This window comes from Leucoraja erinacea, chromosome 22, assembly GCF_028641065.1.
Source record: "Leucoraja erinacea ecotype New England chromosome 22, Leri_hhj_1, whole genome shotgun sequence".
NCBI lineage: Eukaryota > Metazoa > Chordata > Chondrichthyes > Rajiformes > Rajidae > Leucoraja > Leucoraja erinaceus.
In genome coordinates, this window is record NC_073398.1 from 4,624,166 (window position 1) to 4,650,168 (window position 26,003).

Below are 26,003 nucleotides of genomic sequence, written 5' to 3' on the forward strand. Positions count from 1 at the left end.
AAATAAAATCAGGATAAATAACCAGAAAGATTCCCATAAATTAAATCAAGAGGAAATCTATTCCATCTAGTTGACGCAACATTAACTAGGTGTAAACACAAGAGAAGATAGACACAAATTGCTGGAGTAACTCTGAAGAAAAGGATTAGTCGACGTTTCGGGTCCAGACTAGGTCGGAGTACAAATGCAAGGGCATATAAATACAAGGGCATCAAATGGAGAACAAAAAAAGGTGTCTTTATGCAGCAAGTTATAAGAATATTAAATGGAGTACCTAATACAACATTCAGCTCGTATTATGAAGTGGAGTAAGAAAAAATAAAAAGGAAAGCATAAGAATTGTTTGTAAGGGACAGCAGAATGGGTTTAAATGGACAGCCATTTCAGATACTGGTATGTATGTTATTTGCTGCTTCACTGCATCATGAATGTGCCGCCACTGGCTATCTGTTTTAAACTTTATTAATTTTACTTGGACGTTGCAGGATAACACGGGCAAAATTGTGTCAAAAATACAAAATACTGAATGCTTGCTACTCATAGAAAGGATCTGTTAACATTTTTGCTTACTCCTAAAGACATGGCTAGGTTTGATCAGATCTTCACTGGCTCATTAATTGGAGAACCAAGTGTCAATGCAGGGTTATAATCTGGACATATTCCCTTGAACTGTACCTTCTGTTCTTTAATTATAGTTGGGAGTGGAAGCCCACCCTGTATGCAACATTCTAATGTCTTTAGCTATGGCTATTATCTGTCAAGGCATCTCATTAAAGCCATGGCTAAAGTTGAGTCTTGCTGCAATAAGTATGTAGCTATTCAATATTGTTTGCATTGAACTCTCATGAAAATAATCTTATGTCTTTAGGATCTGCTTTCTGACCTTTTGATATTTCTCTTCTAGAGCATTAAAATGGCATTTTAATTTACTCAATGTTTTGAATTTTCCTTGTTCAAACTGAATGCTATTTTCTATTTGGTTTTATGTTGCAGTTGATCCACATCTATGTAATAGCAATAGAGATGGCGTTGTCAAAGACACCGTGACATTAAAGTGGTGCACTCCACGAACTAATAATATAGGTAGGTATGACATTTAAATTAATTGTAAATCAACAGGAAAAACATTCATAATATCACTTACATTTATTTTTAGCATGCTCACAAATATTTAAATAAGGTGATATTATCCAGTTTCAAAAAGAGTGATTCATTATTGTTTTAGTTCTGTATTTCAAGTCTCTACTTGCATGGAATGGATCCACATAATATAGTGTAGCCATGATCTATTTAAAGGTTAAATTAAAAGATGCAATTGTGAGGCATTTATCACTGCAGTTTAAGATTCCAATTAACATTGGCAGTGGAAATTAATAAACTTTGAGAATAGAGACCAAACTTGCTAACACACAATTTCTCCCCAGAGTCTCTCCCTATAACCGTCTGGCTTCAGCAAGGGCTGTGGTCAACATCCTCTCAGTCTGTGAGGGGCCTCTGTAGATTGGTCCATCATCATTTGTGCAAGGCAGACTCATCCATTGGGAGAAGAGGCAGCAATCTGTGGGATAGTGAGAACAATATGTGGAGTGTGAGGGTACCATGAGTTCTCAATTCCATGCTTTTGACTGTTGTAGTCTACGGCTAGTTGACATCCCATTGTTGACGAGCATCTTGGAACAGATCGGTGACGAGCAACAAACCTTTGGAGCTGAAAAACCTAATTCTGCAGTGAAGGCGTGGCAAGATAAGGCTTAGAGGGTAGCTTCTGAAGCCTGATGCTTTACCTGAATCCAGTGCAGTTAATGACTGTTATGCAATTATAATTCTTTGAAATCTATAAGAGCACTTCTCTTCACAACGTCCTCAATTGCTTGTGCAGGAAGGAACTGCAGGTGGTCTTTTACACCAAAGACAGGCAAAAATTACTGGAGTAATTCAGCGGGTCAGGCAGCATCTCTGGAGAAATGGAATCTCTGGAGAAATGGAATAGGTGATGTTTCCACTCGAAACCCTTCTTCCGACCGACTGAAGAAGGGTCTCGGCCTGAAACGCCACCTATTCCTTTTCTCCAGAGATGCTGCCTGACCCGCTGAGTTATTCCAGCAATTTTTGGCTATCTTCCTCAACAGTTTGTCAGATAAGGACATTAGAAATTGTCCTTAAGGACCCTCTGCTCCTTCATTCAATAAAAGCATGACTGATCGAGTCTTGAATTTCTATTCTTCTGCCTGATATTCCCATGGGTCTTCTCTATGTCCAAGAATCTGCACATTTTCAGTTTTCAATTACCTCTACCTCCACAGCTTTCTAGGGCAGGGAATTCCAAAGATTCGCACCTCTCAGAAGTGATTTTACCTTATCTCTATCTTTAGAGGGAGGAACTGAAGAGAATCCACATTAGTCAGAAAATGGTGTTAGGTAAACTGTTGGGACTGAAGGCAGATAAATCCCCAGGGCCGTAATGCTTGTGAAGCATGTGCTTAACAGTGACCCACAATGATTGTGAGTTAGTTTCTGGCGGAAGACCCTCATGTTCTGCCGGCTGGATGTTTCCAACGTTTTTTTAATCTGCAATATTTTGATGTGAACCACTTTGTCTTGGTCTGTATTTATTATTTCATTTGTCTTTAGCAACTTTGAATGAGCAGCAAAGCTGTTTAGTTTACTTTAGTGATTCAACACGGAAACAGGCCCTTCGGCCCACCGGCACAGCACCAATCAGCGATCCCCGCATATTAACACTATCCTACACACACTAGGGACAACTTTTACATTTGCCAAGCCTATTTACTTACATACCTGTACGTCTTTGGAGTGTGGGAGGAAACCGAAGATCTAGGGGAAATCCCACGCGTTCACGGGGAGAACGTACAAACTCCGTACAAACAGCACCCATGGTCGGGATCGAACCTGGGTATCTGGCGCTGCAAGCGTTGTAAGGCAACAATTCTACCGCTGCACCACCGTGTCTCTATATGAGAGATTGTTCTGACCTGGAGTTTGGAATAACTGCTTTCACCTGCATAGAAGAACATAGATATCTGCTTTTTCTCAGTCTGCCTGGGCCTACGTGATCTCCCAGTTGCTAAACATTTTAACTCCCATTCCCATACTGACCTTTCTGTCCTGGGCCTCCTCCACTGCCAGATTGAGGCCAAACACAAATTGGAGGAACGGCACCTCATATTTCGCTTGGGCAGCTTACAACCCAGTGGTATAAATATTGATATCTCGAATTTCAAGTAACCCTTGCTTTCCCTCTCTCTCCGTTCCTTCACAACCCTTGTTCTCCGACTAGTTTCACTGTCCTAATTAATTTTACTGATTGTATGCCTTGTTGTCATCTTTGATCTGTCCTTTTCACACCTTGCATTCTCTTTGTACCCTTCCATATCTCTAGTTTCCTTCTCCCCGACTCTCAGTCTGAAGAAGGGTCTCGACCCAAAAGGTCATCCAATCCTTCTCTCAAGAGATGCTGCCTGTACCGCTGAGTTACTCCAGCTTTTTGTGTGTCTCTTCGATATTCGCCAGAGACGCGTGGTCTTGCAGATGCTGGAATCTTGAGAAAAACACAGTGGTGGAAGAACTCAGCAGGTTGGGCAGCATCTGAGGAGGCTGTGGGGGAACCAGATGCAAAATGTCGCCTGTCCACTACTCGACAGATGCTGCCTGACCCACTGAGTTCCTTCAGCACATTTCATGCGGTCTTGGATGGAACTGTTCTCACATCATGGTTTGGGAACAACTCCATCCAAGACTGTAAGAAATTGCAGAGAATTGTGTGCTGCCCAGATCAGCACACAAACCAACCTCCCTTCCATTGACTCAACTCACACTTCAGGCTGTCTCAGCTAGGCCTCCAGCATAATCAAGAACTAGTCTCATTCCCTCTTCTACCCTCTACCATCAGGCAAGAGGTAAAGTGTGTAAATGCACACCTCCAGATCCGGGGACAGTATTTTCCCAGCTGTTATCAGGCAGCTGAACAATCCCATAGGAGCTGCCCTGAGCTGTTTACATCATTGGATCTTTCCTTGACCCCAATAATGTATTAACAGGATGCTTTGTAGGCCAGCAGCATATTCAAGGATGAGTCTCACTCCGGCCACTCTTTCTTCACCCCTCTCCCATCAGGCAAGAGGTACAGAGGTGTGAACACGCACACCTCCAGAATCAGGGACAGTTTCTTACCAGCTGTTATCAGGCAACTGCAAAATCCTACCACAACTAGAGAGCAGTCCTGAAGTACTATCTACTTCACTGGAGACCCTCAGAATATCTTTAATCGGACTTTACTGGACTTTATCTTGCACTAAACGGCATTCCCTTTATTATGTATCTGTACACTGGATGACTCGATTGTAATCATGTATCATGTATTGTAATTATGTTTCCGCTGACTGGTTGGCACACAACAAAAGCTTTTCACAGTACCTCGGTACACGTGACAATAAACTAAACTACGGGAATCACACAGATATTTGCCATATTTTTAGTATTATATGTAATGTTTATTTCTTTCAGAGTTGCACTATTGCACAGGAGCTTACAGAATATCACCCGTGGATGTAAACAGCAGACCCTCTTCTTGCCTAACAAACTTCTTATTAAATGGTGGGTACCTTTGCTGTAATTAATAGCTGACGTCTATTTATTGAAGTTGCGTCAAAACTGCTTTTGCTTGGCATCACTATGACATATATCGAGATTAAAATTTTGGTTTGTCATATCTCTGGCAAATATCGAAGAGACACACAAAAAGCTGGAGTAACTCATCTTTCTATGCATGAAGCTGTTGTAACAAAGAACCTTATTCTTTCACGATACTGATAAACATGATAATGGTGGGTTTTAATAACCAGTTAAGAGGGGATTATGGCATGTGGGTGTGCATGTAACTATCCTGCCAATGTTTCCTGATATCCATTGATACTTCCTGCTTTCATTGTACTAGTTATATTGTTTGTTCATGAATTGTATGTAGAGGCTTAGTCCTTGCTATTGTAACCTGTCTGAAATGAAGTCTAGGACCAGAGGTCATAGCCTGAGAATTATAGGACGGGCGTCCTTTAGGAAGGAGATGAGAAGGAACTTCATTCGCCAGAGGATAGTGAATCTGTGGAATTCATTGCCACAGAAGGCTGTGGACGCCATCAATGGATATTTTTAAGGCAAAGATTGATTCTTGATTAGTACGGGTTAGCAGTCAGTTAGTAGTCAGGGGTTATGGGGCGTAGGCAGGAGAAGGGGTTTAGAGGGAAAGATAGATCAGCCATGATTGAATGGCGGAGTAGACTTGAAGGGTCGAATGGCCTAATTCTGCTCCAATCACTTATGAACTAGTCTCCATTGACATTATAATCAGAAGCTGGAGGGAGATAAGGTTATTAAAGCTACCACTTGAAGCTTGGTTATATAACCCCTAGCTAATTTAACCTAATTAAACAGTGATCAATGGGACTACATCCTAGTGTTACTGAATTTCTTTTGACAACTTTTTGCCCTGATTAAAAGCAGCACCATTTTCATTTTTCACTTCACTTTACAGCATCTTCTGGTGTAATCATTTAGTGACCTAAATATTAGTTGCTGACTGCTTTTGGGACTTTTTGGGTGAAAACAATATGAAAGGAAAAAGGGAAATAAAATCATACACTGATATAACCTTCACACCAGTTTGCTTATCTAATACAATTAGGCTTAGTGAAATTCGAGTTCTTTAAAATTGCTACTTCCTGATGCTTGAACTTATCATGTTTATATTTTGGTAAACTTTATTCAAAGCCAGGATAGACAATAGACAATAGGTGCAGGAGTAGGCCATTTGGCCCTTTGAGCCAGCACTGCCATTCAATGTGATCATGGCTGATCATCCCCAATCAGTACCCCGTTCATGCCTTCTCCCCATATCCCCTGACTCCACTATTTTTAAGAGCCCTATCTATATTCTTAAACTGTGACCCCCTTGTTCTGGACTCCCCCAACATCGGGTTGTAAAACATATTGCAATGCATTGTTAATGGAATAGTTTTAGGACTTAAAAATTATATATTTATCGAACATTTATAAGGGTGAATATTTTCTACCCAAGGTAGGTAATTTTTAAATTGAAGATTCAAAAAAGTACTAGCATCTAACACACTGAATTTTGCAGTAATTAGTTTTAAAGCACACATTGTTGTTGTGTGTTTTAACAATTCAGATTCAGATTCCACTTTATTGTCATTGTGCAGTGTACAGTACAGAGACAACGAAATGCAGTTTGCATCTCCCCAGAAGAGCGACATAAATATGAGCAATAAATAAATCTATTTACGTGCAAACAGTCATAATATTTTTTTCCTGGGGGGAGGAGTGTCCGGGGGGTAGGGGGGGGGGGTGATTGGCAATCACCGAGGTACAGTATTGAGTAGTGTAACAGCCGCAGGGAAGAAGCTGTTCCTGAACCTGGGGTCTGTTGGTTAGAAAGTCCAGTATCCAGTTGCAGAGGGAGGGGTCGATGCCCAGGTCACCGAGTTTGGTGATCAGTTTAGAGGGTATAATGGTGTTGAATGCTGAGCTGTAATCGATGAACAGCATTCTTACGTAAGTGTCTCTGTTGTTGAGGTGGGAGAGGGCGGAGTGAAGTGCCGTTGAGATGGCATCCTCCGTACTCCTGTTCTTGTGGTAGGCAAACTGATAGGGATCCAATGTGGGGGGTAGGCAGCCTTTGAGGTGTGCCAGGACCAGCCTCTCGAAGCACTTAGTGATGATGGGAGTAAGTGCAACTGGGCGGAAGTCGTTGAGGTTCGCCGCAGTGTTTTGGCACCGGCACAATGGAGGTGGTTTTAAGGCACGTGGGGACAACTGCTTGGGCAAGTGACAGGTTGAAGATGTCAGTCCAGACGTCTGTCCGCTGCGCAGCACAGGCCCTGAGCACACGCCCGGGGATGCCATCAGGGCCAGCAGCCTTACGTGCATTAGTCCTACTCAGTGAGGGGTTGGTGATCGGCAAGTAGCACAGCCTTGATGGCTGTCTCTAGATTGTCCCTGTCGAAGCGGCCATAGAAGTGATTAAGCTCCTCAAGGAAGGAGGCGTCGCTGGATGTGGGGGTGATGTTGGAGGGTCTGTAGTCCGTGATGGCCTGGATGCCTTGCCACATGCGTCGGGGGTCGGAGTTGTTGTTGAAGTACTCCTCAATCCTGAGCTTATGGCAGTGCTTGGTCTTCTTGATGCCCCTCTTCAGGTTAGCCCTGGATGAGCTGTAGGCTTGGGCATCGCCTGACCTGAAAGTGGTGTCCCGTGCTTTCAGGAGTAGCCTGACCTTGCTGTTCATCCATGGCTTCTGATTCGGGAATATGGTCACCCGTTTGAGGGAGGCGACACTGTTGATGGTGGAATTTATAAAGTCCAGAACAGAGGATGTATAGGAATCAATGTCCGTGTGGGAGTCGAGGGTGGCCTGGGCTGCAAACGCCTTCCAGTCAGTGTTTCCAAAACACTGCTGAAGTGTGGTCCGCCTCCTCAGACCAGACTTTAACTGTCCTCACAGTGGGTTTAACCTGTCTGATGAGTGGGGAGTATTTAGGGAGCAGGAACAATGAGAGATGATCAGACTGTCCAAGGTGGGGGAGGGGGATGGCTTTGTAAGCTTCAGCCATGTTGGTGTAGACTTTGTCCAGTGTCTTGTCTTCTCTAGTGGTGAAGGAGACATGTTGGTGGAATTTGGGGAGTACAGTCTTCAGCAAAGATCCTAGAGGAGCAAGATAGACCACTCCTCGAGAAACGCGTAGTATGACGTGTGTGATCGTCGACGCCATTTTTCGAGGCATTTATTGGGCTTCCCCCACACTGTCATGGCGCCCTTATCTAAATTTCATCTCACTGCTCTGCTATTAAGTATTCTAATCGTAAATCTAAACGACCCAACCTGTCATTCTTTAGGTTCCCCAATAAAAAAGAAAGGTGAGAAAATATTTTTATTATTTTCAGTCGATATTCTGTCGTGAAAATGTTATTTTCTGTTCTCCCATCAACGGCCATTGGGAAACTGGGTTTGTCGGTACATTAGAAAGTTATTAGACTTATTTTTAATAGTTCTTTACTCACCACAATAATAAAGACAATTTTAACACTTCTGTACGTTTTTGGTTTTGTTTTGTAAGGGATTAGTCTCCACAATATGGCCCGCGGACACATTAGGTCCAGTGACCAGGAGATTTTTCGAGCTCAGATTCAAGTCCGAGAAATATGGGCGGCTGTTACCCGTTATATTCCTCGAACATAGGGACATAGCAAACAACACTCACATACGTACAAGACATCACAAGCAAAGATCACAAGCCCGCCGTGAAGAAGGGTGCAATCAAATATTATATAACTCTGCTCTATCATCTTTGGGTGCAATGGTGGGTCGGGGGGTTCGGTGGCGGCGGCCGCAATCAAAGATGCTAGTGGAGCTCTGCTCTAAAATCTTTGGTCGGAATGGGACGGCTGCGCGTTATAATGTGCTATCGTTCCACTCTCCCTCTCCCCCTTCTCCCTGTCCCCCTTCTCCCTCCCCCCTTCTCCCTGTCCCCCCCTTTCCCCTTTTCCCTCCCCTTCTCCCTCCCCTCCTCCCTCCCCTTCTCCTCTCTCCCCCTTCTCCCTCTCTTCTCCTCTCCCCCTTCTCCCTCTCCCCCTTCTCCCTCTCTCTCCCTTCCTTCCCTCTCCCCCTCCCTCCCTCTCTCCCCTCCCTCTCCTTCTCCCTCTCCCCCGTTCTCCCTCTCCCCCCTTCTCCTCTCCCCCCTCCCTCTTCTCCCTCTCCCCCCTCTCCCTCTCCCCCCTTCTCCCTCTCCCCCCTTCTCCCTCTCCCCCCCTCTCTCCCTCTCTCTCTCTCGATCTCTCTCTCCCATCCTCTCGATCTCTCGCTCCCCTCTCTTCTCTCGATCTCTCTCTCTCTCTCTCTCTCCCCCTCTCTTCGCGATCTCCCTCCCTTCCCTCTCTCCCTCCCTTCCATCTCTCCCTCCCTTACCTCTTCGTGAGAGTTGGCAGCTCTGCTATGCCTTGGGTCCAAAAGAGGATAGATAGAAAATACTTAATGGTCTTTGTAAGAAGATTTTAATAAGCTCTTCTACATTTAAGGTAAATTGACATATTAGAGACAAAACGCATTTTCAATATACAGGTCTCTCCACACAACTGAAAACAATTGCATTTAAGTGATATATCATCCATTGTTCAGGCAAGTAGCACTAGGTTACAATAAACTTCCTACATATTCCAGGAATTCATCTCATAAAAATGGGAGAGGCTTAAATGCATTGTAAAATCATAAATCCATGTTGACTTGGACTAATCCTTTTACTGCTATCCAAATGCCCCATTATTACATCTTTAATAATTGACTCCAGCATCTTTCACACCACCAAAGTCAGGCTAACTGGTCTGTAATTCCCCGTTTTCTCTCTCGCTCCTTTCTTGAAAAGTGGGATAGCATTAGCTATCCTCCAATCCACAGGAACTGATCGTAAATCTATTGATCGTTGGAAAATAATAGAAACATAGAAATTAGGTGCAGGGGTAGGCCATTCGGCCCTTCGAGCCTGCACCGCCATTCAATATGATCATGGCTGATCATCCAACTCAGTATCCCGTACCTGCCTTCTCTCCATACCCTCTGATCCCCTTAGCCACAAGGGCCACATCTAACTCCCTCTTAAATATAGCCAATGAACTGGCCTCGACTACCCTCTGCGGCAGAGAGTTCCAGAGATTCACCACTCTCTGTGTGAAAAAGGTTCTTCTCATCTCAGTTTTAAAGGATTTCCCCCTTATCCTTAAGCTGTGAGCCCTTGTCCTGGACTTCCCCAACATCGGGAACAATCTTCCTGCATCTAGCCTGTCCAACCCCTTAAGAATTTTGTAAGTTTCTATAAGATCCCCTCTCAATCTCCTAAATTCTAGAGAGTATACCCCAAGTGTATCCAGTCTTTCTTCATAAGACAGTCCTGACATCCCAGGAATCAGTCTGGTGAACCTTCTCAGTACTCCCTCTATGGCAATAATGTCCTTCCTCAGATTTGGAGACCAAAACTGTACGCAATACTCCAGGTGTGGTCTCACCAAGACCCTGTACAACTGCAGTAGAACCTCCCTGCTCCTATACTCAAATCCTTTCGCTATGAAAGCTAACATACCATTCGCTTTCTTCACTGCCTGCTGCACCTGCATGCCTACTTTCAATGACTGGTGTACCATGACACCCAGGTCTCGCTGCATCTCCCCTTTTCCTAGTCGGCCGCCATTTAGATAATAGTCTGCTTTCCTGTTTTTGCCACCAAAATGGATAACCTCACATTTATCCACATTATACTGCATCTGCCAAACATTTGCCCACTCACCCAGCCTATCCAAGGCACCTTGCAGTATCCTAGCATCCTCCTCACAGCTAACACTGCCCCCCAGCTTAGTGTCATCCGCAAACTTGGAGATATTGCCTTCAATTCCCTCATCCAGATCATTAATATATATTGTAAATAGTTGGGGTCCCAGCACTGAGCCTTGCGGTACCCCCACTAGTCACTGCCTGCCTAATGAAGAACTCAACCATATTATGGTCAGTCTTGCCCAAGGGGGCACGTACAACAAGATTGCTAACTAACCCTTCCTCATTACTCAATACCCAGTCTAAAATAGCCTGCTCTCTCGTTGGTTCCTCTACATGTTAATCATATGTATAAATATATAATATATATATATATATGTATGTGTATATATATGCATGTATGTGTATATATGCATGTATATGTATATGTGTGTATATATGTATATATATATATGTTTATATGTGTGTATGTATGCATATAAATGTATCCATATGTATGTGTATTTGTATGTGTGCATATGTATGTGTATACGTATGTATGTGTATATATGTATGTGTGTATATATGTATGTGTATATATGTGTGTATAAATATATATATGCATATATATATTATTACTATATCATTATATATATAATTGCCTTTATGGTTTATGTATATCATCTTACAAGACAAATAAATTAATAGTGATTATTTAAATCAAAGTTGCTTCTGATCCATGAGAATAAACTTAACTATCTCTAACTTGCCTCTCACACACAGACACACATTCATATAAATATATATAATATGTATACGTTAAATTTAATTTTGTGCAGTGTGTGTTAAAGCAATACAATGCAAGGGACACTACGCAAAGGAGGGGGCTGTTCCCGCTACAAGATACTCGAGGATCTTTGCTTTGGATCAAAGATTATAGCGGAGCTCTATAATCTTGGCTTTGGATCACAGCGGGTGGCATACCGGAAGTCGCGTGTCGCATTGAAAAATGGCGGCCGTGACGTTCCGTCACGTACTACACGCCAGTCCATTGGATTTCGAAGGAGTGGTCTATCTTGCTCCTCTAGGATCTTTGGTCTTCAGGTTGGAGTGATTGAAGTCACCCGCAACAATGAAGGCTGCCTCGGGGTTGTGAGTCTGTTGTTTGCTAATGGCAGTATGCAGATCTTTTATTGCAAGCTTGGCATTAGCATCAGGGGGAATATAGGCTGCAGTGCCTCTATATTGTGAATATCAGATCTGATTTTATTTCTGAAAATTAAAAAAAAAACTACAGGTGCTGTAAATCTAAAATTAAAACAGAAAATGTTGAAAATACTCAGCAGACCTGGCTTGGAGCGTAAGACATAGGACCCATTGAGTCTGCTCTGCCTTTTGACCATGGCTAATCTGTTTTTCCCTCTCAACCCTATTCTGAATTTTTTTTTTCTTGTTCTGTGTTAATCTTTGAGGTTGAAGAGCGTTTGCGTGAATTGAGAAGGGGAGAGAAGAAGCTTTTTAAGTTGCGGGGAAGGGGGATTTCTCTGAAAAGGCAACACTGAGGTGACCATGGGGATGAACTGTAAACAAAGTTATTGACTGAAAACATAAAACATTAATAATAAAACATTATCGATTAAACATGTGAATTAAATAAAATACCAGAGCAAAAGGAGGCTACAGATTTTTGGTTGTTGAGTAGAGCTACTACTCGTGGAAAAAAGATGTTTTTATGTCTGGCTGTGGCAGCTTTGACAAATCCGGAGTCACCTTCCAGAAGGGAGTGATTCAAAGAGTTTGTGGCCAGGGTGAGAGGGGTCAGAGATGATCTTATCCGCTCGCTTCCTGGCCTTTGCAGTGTACAGTTCATCAATGGAGGGAAGGTTACAGTCAATAACATTCTCAGCTGATTGAATGATTCACTGCAGCCTCCAGATGTCGTGCTTGGTGGCTGAGCCAAACCAGACCATGATGGAGAAGGTGAGGACAGACTCTACGATGGCCGTGTAGAATTTGACCATCATTGCCTGTGGCAGATTGTGCTTCCTCAGCTGCCGCAGCAAATACATCCTCTGCTGTGCCTTTTTGACTGTGGAGTCAATGGTGGCCCCCATTTAAGGGCCTTGGAGCTGATTGTTCCCAGGAACTTAAAAGACTCCAGAGATGTGACTCTACAGTTCTACAGAACTATCTCTGAACTTAAACTTTAAGCTCCGAGATACAGCATGCAAACAGGTCTTTCAGCAACCGTGTCCAGGCCAACAATCAATCACCCATTCACACCAATTCTATGTTATCCCACTTTAGCATTCACGCCCGACACACCTTGGGGCAATTTCTGCAGCAGCCATTTAACCTGCAAATCTGTACGTCTTTGAGATGTGGGAGGAAGCCAGAACACCTGGTGGAAACCCACGCATGATATAAATAACCCCAATGCTAGTACAAATCAAAACCATAAAGTCCTCAGTGCAACCAAAGGCAGTTCAATACTGTGAGTGTTGTGTTGTGTTCAAGAGCCTGGATGGTCGTTGGGAAGAATCCAGGCTTAACAAGCTTCTTTTGTCTCCTTCTCAATTGTGATGAAGGGTCTTATCATAGTCATATAGTGTGGAAAACAGGCCCATCTGTCCAAACTTGCCCACATTGACCAACATGTCCCACCTGCCTGTGTTTAGCCAATATCCCTATATGTACCATTCTAAATGTCTCTTAAACATTGTGATAGCACCTGCCTCAACTAACTCCTCCGGCAGCTCATTCTGCACACCCACCATCTATTGTGTTAAAAAAAAAGTCATCCTCGGGTTCCTATTAAATCTTCCACCCCCTCACCTTAAACCTCTGGTTCTCGATTCCCCTGGGAAGAGAGACTCTGTGCGTTTAACCTATCTATTCCTCTCATGGTTTTATATGTCTCTACAAGATCGCCCCTCATCCTCCTGTGCTCCAAGAACAGAATCCTAGCCTGCCAAACCTCTCCCTGTAGCTCAGACCCTGGAGCCCTGGCAACATCCTCGTAAATCTTTTCTGCGCCCTTTTCAGCTTGACAACTTCTTTCCCATAACATGGTTCCGTTAATGACCTTAAACATAATCTGTTTCTCTTCCCACAGATGTGAGTTGACCTGTTGAGTATTTGCAGTATTTTCTGATTTCACTCTGGGATGACTCATCTTCATATTAAGATAATTTCCTGGTGCTAGATTAAACACAAGAAGAATTATGCCATTGTTCGTCAGCATCAAACAAACAAGCATATAGGTTTATATTTTAGGTGTAACCTGCCTGAGAAGAGAGTTGATTCTCAATTTACCACCTGGTACACTTCCAGATCTTGATGAGATTTGTAACTAATGGAATGTCTATTTTTATTCTGCCGTTCCATTACATTTATATGAAGAAGCAATTTAGGAACGATGAAGCATCACCATTAATTTGTGTTTGTGTGGAATTTTTGATTAAATTTGTTGATGCAAGAAAAGGGCCAGCACTTCCAGATAGCAGTGCCCTCTTGCATCTCTCGCCTGTTTGTTGGCTGCACAATTCCTGAGAGAATGATAAAACTCGAAGAAAAACCCAACAAGCTCTCAAAGCCTGGGGAAGGCGCATTAACAAAATCTTAGCATTATCAAAATCTATGAAAAGAAAATATTTTGGAAACCCTTTGCCTCCCAACAATGGGAACAGGAGTCCGGAACCAGGGGCCACAGTTTACGAATAAGGGGTAAGCCATTTAGAACGGAGACGAGGAAGCACTTTTCCTCACAGAGAATGGTGAGTCTGTGGAATTCTCTGCCTCAGGTGGTGGAGGCTGGTTCTCTGGATACTTTCAATAGAGAGCCAGATAGGGCTCTTAAAGATAGCGAAGTCAGGTGATATGGGAAGAAGGCAGGAACGGGGTACTGATTTGGGATGATCAGCCATTATCACATTGAATGGCGGTGCTGGCTCGAAGGACCGAATGGTCTACTCCTGCACCTATTGTCTATTGTCTATTAACAACTTGTCTGGTCCCTTTTAATATGACTGCAGCTGTTCTGTTAGTGTGTGCTCCTGTCATTTGCTCTTGGAGCGATGACTGAATTGCTCAGTGGCAATATAACCTTCCTTTGCCCAGATGTTTCAAGACATTTTATAATCCTAACTTCATTCACTTTCTCTAGTAACTAACCTAAATCAAATTTCTTCATCTATTTAGCATCTCAATCCTGTCCCTTGCCCCACATATTTCTACAATGTTAAAGAATTTATTCTAAATTCCTCATTGCGAGTATTATAGTTAGTTCTTTGTGGATTATGTGCTGTTTTCTATTGAACCTTCTGACCTTCACTATGTGTACACATTGGAAATGAATAATATTTCATGTTGACTGTGCTAGACCTTGACTAAACCAAAGGACTTCATTCTTGGCCCCGGCCCAGAAGGCCTCCAGTCATAATGTTATGGGTTCATGCACTGCTCCAGAGAAAACCAGCTAACTGGATATTATCCAGCTAACTTTTTATTCTACCAATACGCCAATTCTGTAACCAGCGGGTGGAGGTGGAAGGTGTATTTCAGACTTGTGATGAAGGGTCGATACTGGAAGCATCGCTATTTGGCATGTTTATCAATGATTTTGGTGAGAATGTACAATACATGATTAGTAAGCTTGCAGACAACCATAATAGATGGTACTGTAGACAGTGAAGATGGCATTAGAGAGGGCTCTCAATCAGCTGGACAAGTGGGCTAAGGAATAGCAAATGGAGTTTAATTCAGATATGTGTGAGGTGTTACATTTTGGGAAGTCAAACCAGAACAGGATCTTTACAGTGAACAGGGGAGCCCTGGGGAGAGCCTTAGAGAGTGGGATTCAGTGGTCCAAGTTCCCTGTTCCCTGAGAATGGTGTCACCAGCAGTGGCTGCCTCGCCAACAGTCTCTCTGTCCTTACTTCTTTTTTGTTATTTTTAGTATGTGTTAAAAATTATGTGTTAATGTTCCTTGGTTTGTTTGATGTGTGGGCTAGAGGAAGCTTTTTTCCAATCTCTTACCTCGATGGAGATGCAATTTTTTTTCCCCCCCGTATCGTATCTCCCCCGCACTGCGGCCTAACATCGTGGAGTTGTGGCCTTTCCTGGAGACTAACGGGTGCTGCAAGATGTGAGAGTCTGAGTGATTTTAACATCGCGGAGCTTGCGACCCCTTTGCCGGGGTTCAAAGCTCCAACCGCGGGGCCTGTAGACATTAATAGCGTGAAGCCCGCGGTCTCTGGTAAGAAGAGGCCAACCCGGGAGCTCCATGCCGCGGAGAGAGATTCAACCGCCCTGACGCAAGGGGTTTTGATCACCTCGATGGGGGCTTCGATCGTTGGCTGCGAGGGCTTTGATCGACCTGACTGCTGATGGTTTGACTGCCCTGACTGCGGGAGAACAAAGAGGAAGAAGATTGAACTTTATTGCCTTCCATCACAGTGAGGACTGTGGAATCCACTGTGGTGGATGTTTATGTTTACATTTATGTGATTGTGTGGCTTGTTACTTTTCACGTAGTATGGCTGTATGGTAACTCAAAATTCACTGTGTCTTAATTGGTACATGTGACAATAAACTGACCTTGAAACTTGAGGTAGATTGGATAGTACAGAAGCGTTTTGGCATGCTGCTCATCAGCCAGGGAATTGAGTAGAGAAGTTGGGACGTGATGTTACAGTTGTACAAGATGTTGATGAGGTTGTACTTGTGCAGTGTTGTCACCCCGGAAAGAGTAAAGAAAAGAAGATTTGAAGATGTTGCCAACACTCGAGGACCTGAGCTATGGGGAGGTTAGGACTTAGTTCTTAGTATGCAGGAGTCGGGGTAATCTTATAAAGGTGTATAAAATCACAAGGATTAATGCACAGTTTTTTTCCCAGGGAAGGGGTATCAAGTAGTTGAGAGTATAGGGTTAAGATAAGATGGGAACAATTGAATCGGAATGTGAGGAGCAATGTTTACACACAGAAGGTGATGGATACATGGCACAGATGTGGACTGAAGGGCTTGTTGCTGCGCTATACTTTTCTATGTTCTGTATTCTGTGATATGGGCCAAACGTGGGCAAATAGGATTACCTTTGATGGGGGCAATTTAGTCAGTATAGATGAGTTGGGCTGAAGGGCATGATTTTGTGCGATATGACTCTATGAAATGACTACTAAATATCCCTAGACATCCCTATATAATTCTGAGAGTGTTCTGTACTGTTTAGTTGGATTTAAAAGAAAATCTGCCCAGGCTAGTTAGTATCTGGACTTCCAAACACTTCTCCTGTCCTCCTTCAAAATAAGTCTTTGCACTAAATATTGTAATCCCTAACATGAAGGGATATAAAAACACTTCAAATGTTAGTGTTAATAATGCAAAATAAGGAGCTTCTGTCATGTAAACTAAATATAATTTGTTTTTTTACATATTTATTTTAAAATATGTTCACTGTATAATTTTAAGTTACGCATTTATCTTTGTACATAATTAAAGTAACTAGAAATACTAGTACTTAACATTTATTCCCAAGGTTCCACCTTTTATTGATTCTGAAATAGCATTTCATATTTTTACTCTGATTGTTATGGATTCATTAAATGATTGCAACAAGTAGAACATGCAATCATTGAACAAAATACATTGCCGGTCCAACACCGGTCCAACAGGTGGTCTGTCCCCTGCTTTAATGTAGACAACCCCCCCCCCCCTCCAGAAGTCCCCCAAATATCTGGTGCCCAGACCTGGTGAGGTGGCCGATCTCTGCCTCATCGGGACTTCTGCGCCAATCGGCGGGTTGAATTTACCCCTTGTGGCCGGTGCTCTGGAACTCCAGCTCTGCTGATCCATTCCCATAGCTGACTTCTGAGGCCGACTTTGCGGACCAGTATTTCGGTCCCCCAAGGCCATGATCTCTGATGGTCTGGTAAAACGAATAATCCAGAAAGGCTCTGAAACCAAGGGTGCCAGAAAATCGCTGTACCATAAAAGTGGTGATAAAAGTTCACAAATGCAGCAGATCTTATTTGTAGCAAAAAAACACTACTGGAGAAACTGGGAGAGTTAGGCAGCATTCATGGAGGGAATGATGGACAGTAGGTGTTTCTAGTTGGGAACCTTCCATAGAAATAGCTGCCATGTGGTTGGGGATTGACACAGCAAATCACAACCCCAGCTGGGAATAACTCCACGATCTGCCTAATGAAAGTTGTTAACTAAGACTCCAGCTAGGTTCTCGTGGTACTAGGATGTTTTGGATCCGAACCTTCCTTCAGACCCATCTGAAGAAGGTCCTGACTCTAAATGTCATCTATTCGTTCCCACACATGGTGCCTGACCTGCTGAGTTACTTTGGGTTTTGTGATATTTGGTACTATGTTTAAACAACGTTATCATGGCATTAACTGCACACGCAATCTATGTGCCGACCATTTTCTGCTTCTTAAATTGCCTTCAGTTTGATTGCAATGATTCTCAAATGAAGCTCATTTTTGGAGGACCTTAAAGTATCCAAAGCATGGCAAAAGGAATGAAGTATTGCCAAAGTTGAAATGTAGTAAGTGGGAAGCTCACATTTACAATGAACTTCTTTTTGCATCAGGTCGATCAGTGCTGCTGGAACAACCTCGTAAGTCAGGTTCCAAGGTGATTAGTCATATGCTTTGCAGCCATGGCGGTGAGATTTTCCTGCATGTCTTGAGCTGTGTTCGTTCCATCCTGGAGGATCCCCCATCAATCAGCGAAGGGTGTGGAGGAAGGGTTACTGATTACAGAATTACGGTTAGTCATTCAAGAAAATATCTACTATTTTCACAAATGTATATGAAGCAAATTCTAATGGTCTGATTGTTTCTATGCGGACTGCTTGGTTAAAAGCTAAATCGGCAATATACGTTGAAAAATCTGTATCTGAATCAACGTATCCATTTGTTTTCCACCGAAAATATTTTTGAAGAGCCTTTAACTTTTTTTGTAAAGCTTTGGATCTAGTTACTCATTTCTTATAAATAAATTATATTTACTAGTTTATGCCAAGAATTGAAATCTGTCTTCTTGCGTATGGCGTGCACAGCCTAAAGTTGTGGGACAATTTGTTCTATTTGATCTTATTTGATTGTGCACGCCGGGTTGATTGCATTCGTTGAAACAGGGCGGACCACGTGAAGATTGCAATCTCCCACCACATTGAATTCTGTAATATGTCATCTTGAAATGCTGTAAGCAGTAAAATTTTGAAATTATTTTAATGGGAATATATATGTAGAAACATATTTGTATTTCAATCTTTTGGTTCAACATATTGGGCTTTTGTCTAAATACCAACCCGACATTTACCTGAAGCAAACAAATAGAAAATTGGAGCCCGTATTTGTGATTCCCACGCATGAACATGAATGGAGACCACAAAATTGATGGCCATTTTCTCCTTCTATAGTTATCAAACTTACTTTGATAAGCTAGAGATATCCATCCATACATGGATGGGGAGATAAAGTTTAGTTTAGTTTAGAGATGCAGTGCAGAAACGGGCCCTTTGGCCCACGTAGTCTGTGCCGACCAGCAATCCCCGCTCCCTAACGCTATCCTCCACATCCTGGGGAGAATTTGACATGTATACCAAACCAATGAACCTACACACGTGTACGTCTTTGGAGTGTGGAAGGAAACAGAACAGAAAACCTACGCAGGTCATGGGGAGAATGTACAAACTCAGTACAGATCAGCATCCATTGTCAGGATCAAACCCGGGTCTCTGGTGCTGTAAGGCAGTAGCTCTACCGCTACGCCACCATTGCGGCCACTCTGACTCCTTCTTCCATCCAGTGCTACATCCTCATTCACCAAAAGTAATCAAAAAGCACTCTTTAATTTGGGGTGGAGGAGTCGGAAAATACTTTGTGACACAACCAAACCTTACTACCGATTTTCCTTGCCGCTCTACTTAATCAAAACGCATAATAAATTATGACGGCAACATGGTCACTTGTTTCCAAGTGATTTAATTCACTATTTCATTCTATTCCGGGTCAAGTTCAAGTTCAAGTGAATTTATTGTCATGTGTCCCTGTATAGGACAATGAAATTCTTGCTTTGCTTCAGCACACAGAACATAGTAGGCATTTACCTCAAAACAGATCAGTGTGTCCATATACCATAATATAAAGATATACACACATGAATAAATAAAGTGATAAAGTGCAAATAACAGAAACTGGTTATTAATAATCAGAGTTTTGTCCGAGCCAGGTTTAATAGCCTGATGGTTGTGGGGAAGTAGCTATTCCTGAACCTGGTCGTTCTAGTCTTCAGGCTCCTGTACCTTCTACCTGAAGGTAGCAGGGAGATGAGTGTGTGGCCAGGATGGTGTGGGTCTTTGATGATACTGCCAGCCTTTTTGAGGCAGCGACTACGATAAATCCCCTCGATGGAAGGAAGGTCAGAGCCGATGATGGACTGGGCAGTGTTTACTACTTTTGGTAGTCTTTTCCTCTCCTATACTTTACCCATTGACTTTGGACTTACCAGCAGGAGTCAGCAGGTGGTGTTCTGGGTTAGGAACCCTGGCTGAATCCCAACCTGGTGGCATGTAGCCAATTCTCTGCTGTCCCTGTTGGTTATACATGGGAAAGAATAGTAGGATTAAACGAGTGCTTACCAGTACGAAGTTTGATCTGTATTTTATGAGGAGTTACGGTGAGGGATTAAGTGAAGACCCCAGCTCCAGTGCGCATGCGGCATACTTCGAAGCAGCAGTGTGAAATCACAGAATAGACACAATATTTGAAGTAAGATAGTAAAGATCACGAGACATCAGTTTATTAGCTTGATCTGTATAATGAGGGTGGGAGTGGCGGGCACTTAATCCCTCACCGTAACTCCTCATAAAATACAGATCAAACTTCGTACTGGTAAGCACTCGTTTAATCCTACTATTTTACTTCGGAGTCACGTGAGTGATTCCGTGAAGACTTCAAAGGTCTGTGATTTCAAACCGTGTAACAGTTTTTATTTCACTCACTGCCGAAGTTTATGAGGGAGGAAGTGTTATCGTAATCAACCAGTGGATCTGCTTTCAAAAGAAACAGAAAGGTATTTGTTAACAATAACAACATAACAGAGCTCCTCTGAGCTTAAATTAATATTGCAGTTTGTAATATTCTCCTGCAATTAAATCAGGTTTATCAACGGTTTATAATAAAAAATGTTCTGAACGCGGTTCCCTTGACCATTCTGCTGTATTGAAAATGTGGTCAACCGGGATGTCCATTCGTTCAGCCGCTGATATCAATGCTGCCCTAGTGGAATGGGATTAAATGTATTATTTATCTATTCCGGCAGCTTTCAGTACCTGTTTGAGCCACCTTGGAGTGGTTTGGCTCGTACCCCGTTTTGGGTTTACTGTGGTTGACCCATAGGCTTTCCTCTCCCTCTAAGATAGTGGGTTGTGTCTATATATAGTAGTAGATGGGTCACCACACTCAACCTGGACTCTGGAGGGTATGCCCGGAATCCCACCAGTGAATCGGGCGTTCCTGGTCCCTATAGCCATATAACGACTACAGCACGGAAAACACAGGCGATCTCGACCCTGCTAGTTCGTGCCGAATCCATATACCTGCGAGTTAGATTTTACCAGACCTAAATATGAACTTGATGCGTCTGGGGTAATCACCATGTATCCAGTCTAGTTTATGGAGTGACCGGACTCTTTGAGCGTGTACGAGAGCCATAAGCATGAGCCTTTTTTAAAACATAGATTAAGCAAGCTGAGGGATCTGGCTGGTGCCATTCTCTGAGGTATGTCAATATCACACCAATATCCCATACATGGGTATATACCTGGGTGTTTGGGTGTTTGGGGCTTATATTATAGTTGCCCTTCATAAGTTTACCTTCAGTGGATGGGATCCCATGCTCTGCTGACATGCGGTTTTAGATAAGCAGATAAGGCGCTCCATGCTGTATTTACGGCACTGTAACTCACCTTTTAGTCATGGTGTAGATGTTCCAGGAACTCCAATACGTCAGTGGTTGAATAGTTCGTTGTCCCTGCGTCGTGGCAGTATTTTTACCCATGTTAGCTTTTAGTGACTGTTCGCAGGGATGCCGACATGGTGGTAATGGTTCCTTTGGATAATCCCAGTCCCTGGTAAGGTCTATTCAAAACCTGCACCCAGGAGTTTGATGTTTCCCTGGCATGGGTGGCTTATGCCTGATACTGGGTTGAGTCAGCAACCATGGTCCACTAGGGAAATCCATAGGTGACTCGCCCACCGTGTCGTGATGAACTGGGAACCATGGCTGTAGGCCGGTCGGGCACGTTCAATATCTCGGAGACAGATCCCATCTGTATTGCGAAGTGCCCGACGGATGAGGCAGAAGGGAGGAAGGCAAAGCAGAAATTCCCCCTTCCAGCGTATAGGCATCTATCGCTGCTGCCTCTAATCTGGTTCCTAAGTCACATACATGGGTTACTGGTGATTCCGTCTTGTGCAACCAAATTGATATCTGGCTTTCAAACTGCTTAATAAATTTAGCAGATATTTTGGGTTATGACATCTATTCAATGTAATCATAAATTGTACCCCGTGACATGGTGTCTCCTACTGTGTTCTAGCTTCCTAGGACATAGGCAGCTGATAGTTAAAATGTCTTTTGACACACCATTGACAGATTTGTTTGACCAATTTGTTGCACAATAATGATTATTATGCTCCCCATATGGTTGATATAAGCCACCACCATAGTATTATCAATCCGTAACCACATATGTACGTGCTGCATTTGAAATGCATATGCTTTTTAGCCCAATAGGCGATCACCAATCCCAAGAAGTTGATGCCCGGTATGTGTAGTAACGATGTTTGTGACTTGGTCCATCTGTTACCTGTGCTGGATATGGAGTTTAGTTGCTCCCCAGCCTAAAGTACTGGCATTGGTTTTTAAAAATAACCAAGTTGGGATTGGTGATGATAATAGGGCTGAAAACTATGCCAAATATATGTCTGCCCACCACCTTAATTGTGATATAGCTTCAGTGGGTACATTCATGATTTGATTATAGTGACCCAAGTGTCTTGGCAAAGTAACAGTCATATGGACGGAATTGTTATTGAAGCCCAGATAATCCTTGGTAGTAACGCTTCAATTCTGGTTTATCTGGGCGTGGGATGAACCTCAGCTTTAGGGAGCTGTTTCGTAGCTAGAACTGCTCCACAGCTAATTCCTTTGTTTCCCCTAATATGAGGATATCATCCAATATGTGCCATGATTATGCTTGTTTTCTTAATATTTTCATGGCCATTTTTAATAGTTTAGGGCGGAGGTTTAGACCATATGAAATGCTATATGCTCCCATGGTTGCCCTAACCGGGATATCCATGATCCAGGTAAATATATTTAGGTATCTATAATGATCCTAGTGTATGGTATAAGATAGTTAGCATCTCCCATATCAATGCTCCCCATAGGTATCCTAGGGAGATCAGATGTCTGGCAGTGACAAAACTCCACCTCCATCTTAAAGTGGATATACTCAACAGATTTATTTAGTGATATTAGATCAATGATGATGCTACATTCATCATCTTTTATAGTTTTGGTGAATATATTCGATACAAATTCCAATCCGTTTAGTAATGTGCCTGTTTAGTTCAGCTTGCCTTCTCACTTCTCTTTTCTTAGAGGGAGAAACAGCCCTTTGGGCGCATTGCTGAACTGGCAGTAAAATGCCCAATTTGAATTCGTTTTTATCCTCTAATGCTGTTGAGTATATTTTGGTTATTTGTGACAGCATCCCATGCTTAGCCCACTCCCCATGCAGTTTAGTAGAACACCCTTGTTTTAGTGTAAACTGGGAGGAACCAGACTACCTACCTCCATGCTTGTTGTTTTTCATGAAGGCGTAGTTTGCTGGTATGCTGGTGCTGTCGGTGGGGCGGCGCATCTTCCCACGGCTCCGCTCTGGGCCCCGTCTAAAAAGAACTATGGGGATCTGCAGTGGTCACCAGGCTTTCACCAGTCCTTGTTTGATATTGCTGGTGGATGCCGAGGGGTGCTGCCAGCTGGGTGTTGGATGTGATGTCCTGCTCGTCCCATAGCCTGCTCCCTCTTCCCCGCAGCAGCGGTTTGCATAGCCCCATATATTCGGGGTTGCGGGCAGGTCTATATGCACCATCGTTCAGTCGAGTATCCCAAATATGGGAACATCTTAGGCGTCAGCACCAAAGGCGAGCAAAGGTGGTAACATCTTGACCTTCTGTAGAATTCGCTGCTTGTCTGTGAGTCTACGAGACCCAGCTGCCTGCGGATTTGCCTCTGGAAAGGCCTGTTCCTGCAGGGCTTTTGTTGGGAAGATGGTCGCGTGGAGGAGCCATGTAGTGGCCCACGACACCCAGTGGCTCTTCCTGATCCTGCTCCCCTGGCATACTGCTGTTCTCGTCCGCCTGCCCAGCACTTAAGCCAGCCCAGCCCTGGCCTCCTTAGCCCTTAAAAAAGGAGCATAAAGGATGCGCTAAATGGGAGGAGGCAAAGCACTCCACTCCGCTGTTGCATCAATCCCTCGACAAGGGAGATGGCTAGTGCAATAGCACTGGGGTAAGAGTCAGCTCCCTTGGCATTCAGCCAGTGCCCCTTTACACCAGCGGCAGAGGGAGCGGCTCGGTGTCGAGTGAGCGGGAGCATTGAAATAGCTCCACCGCTACCGGTGGCTGCCTCCCAGATAAGGACCCTCGTGTGGAGTTGGGCAGGCAGTCCTTCTCCTGGAGGTGAACTTCATGACCTCCTCTGGCTTGGGGAGATAGACATACTCATTTTTGCTGTCTCCAACCTGTTCCAGCTTGGAGGAAGATGGCTCCTGTAGAACCTGTAAATTGGTAAGATTTCCCCTTACCTGCATGTAGAGGCTGCCTGCCGTTTTCCAGGCGGCGTTGTGGCGGTTCCCGGGCGGTGATTCTCCTGGTCAGGAGTCTGCAGGGCTGCCGGTCGGGTTTTTTAAAATTTCCCGCCGGTCCGCGGCTGTACGGAACAGCTGTTCAGCGGACCGGTATAGCGCAGCTCCTTGCAGCGGTCCGCAGCGTTAGCGGTCCGGGTGGCACCTTGTCCCCGTCACTGTCGGCCCCATGCTGGAGTCGAAACGGGGCCCGCTCACCATGCCTCACTTTGCTCCCCCTGGAGCAAAAATCACAAGGCCCGATTAAGGTAAGTACTTACCTCTCGTCCTTGGATGCGGGAGCTGCCGACTCCCGCTGGCTGCCGCGTTCTGCACGCTGTGCGATTATGCCGCATGCGCACTGGAGCTGGGGTCTTCACGGAATCACTCACGTGACTCCGAAGTAAAATTGGCTTAGCACCTGCTGACTTGTATGGCTCAGTTGCAGTACTATTAACAACTGAGCCAATATAGTCGCCCGTCTTCCCCACACCTTATTTGGAACAATCCAATTTAATGCTTGTCGAATTTTGTGCAAGGAAGAAGTGGGTAGATCGATTTATGATTTCTATTTGACATTTCCTGCTTGTAAGTTAGTTTTTAAATGCTCACTGTTCTTCTGGTGTTATTGTTTTGAATGATAAGCATGTGCACTTATGGCTTCTGCTAAAATATGGCATCTTTATCACGTAGTGAGTGATACAAATTTATATCATCTGAGGGATAATATATAATTATCTTAGGGGTGGCGCGGTGGCACAAGGGGTGGCACAAGGGGGCAGCGGTGGAATTGCAGCCTTAGACCCGGGTTCTACTGGAGCTGTTGTGCGGAGTTTGTACGTTCTCCCCATGACCTGTGTGGGTTTTCTCTGAGATCTTCTGTTTTCTCCCTACAGGCTTGCAGGTTAATTGGCTTGATATAAATGTAAATTGTCCCTAATGTATGTAGGATAGTGTTAGTGTGCGGGGATCGCTGTTCGGCGTAGACTCGGTGGGCCAAAGGGCCTGTTTCTGCGCTGCGACACTTAAGAAAAGATACATGGTCAGATTAACAAGTGTTTTTGCAATAAATTGTTAGGTTCTCTTAGCACCAACATTTCACATCATTTTATACTTTTCTTTCTAGGACTTTGGCGAGTTCATGAGGGAAAATAGACTAGCTCCTGTGCACGAAATGCGATACCTGCTGGATGGGACTGTGGAAGTGCCGTTGGAGAAAGCAAAATCTCAATTGGAGAGACATACTCGCTATTGGCCAATGATTATATCTCAAACTACAATCTTCAACATGCAAGCGGTAAGAAGATTCAATTTGACACTCATTCACAGTGTAATGTTTGCAGGTTGTGGGTTTATGTTCATCCCTCAGTGCTTTGATCAAAGTATTCAAAGCCTAGGTACAGCTTTGATCTTTCTATGTAGGCACAAGGAGCTTCAGATGCAAATGACAAAAGGCACACAAACATTACACAGTGCTAGGTGTTGTTAAACAAATAATATGCAGCTTTTTTAAATTGGTAAATACAAAGCCCATACCCTCAAATTTAAAACAAAAGCTTCTATTGGTTCTTCGCTATAGATTTAAAACACACTGTAATATTATTGGATATCTTCATTTTAGTTTAGTGATACAGTGTGGAAACAGGCCTTTGGCCCAACCAAGTCCACACCGACCAGCGATTCTTGCACAGTAACACTATCCTACACACACAATTTACAATTTTACCAAGCCAATTTGCCTA

The 26,003-nt window shown here is 43.6% G+C and overlaps 1 protein-coding gene across 3 annotated transcripts in view; it reads left to right on the plus strand.

The window, feature by feature from the left end:
• Positions 1–26,003, plus strand: part of ints13 (integrator complex subunit 13) — an 83,142-nt gene that overhangs the window by 41,855 nt on the left and 15,284 nt on the right. For all 3 annotated transcript variants that reach the window (XM_055652805.1, XM_055652806.1, XM_055652808.1), the window contains 4 exons: positions 994–1,083; positions 4,525–4,614; positions 17,932–18,110; positions 25,388–25,558. In XM_055652805.1, the coding sequence (XP_055508780.1) occupies positions 994–1,083; positions 4,525–4,614; positions 17,932–18,110; positions 25,388–25,558 (530 nt within the window). The remainder of the gene's footprint in view (positions 1–993; positions 1,084–4,524; positions 4,615–17,931; positions 18,111–25,387; positions 25,559–26,003) is intronic.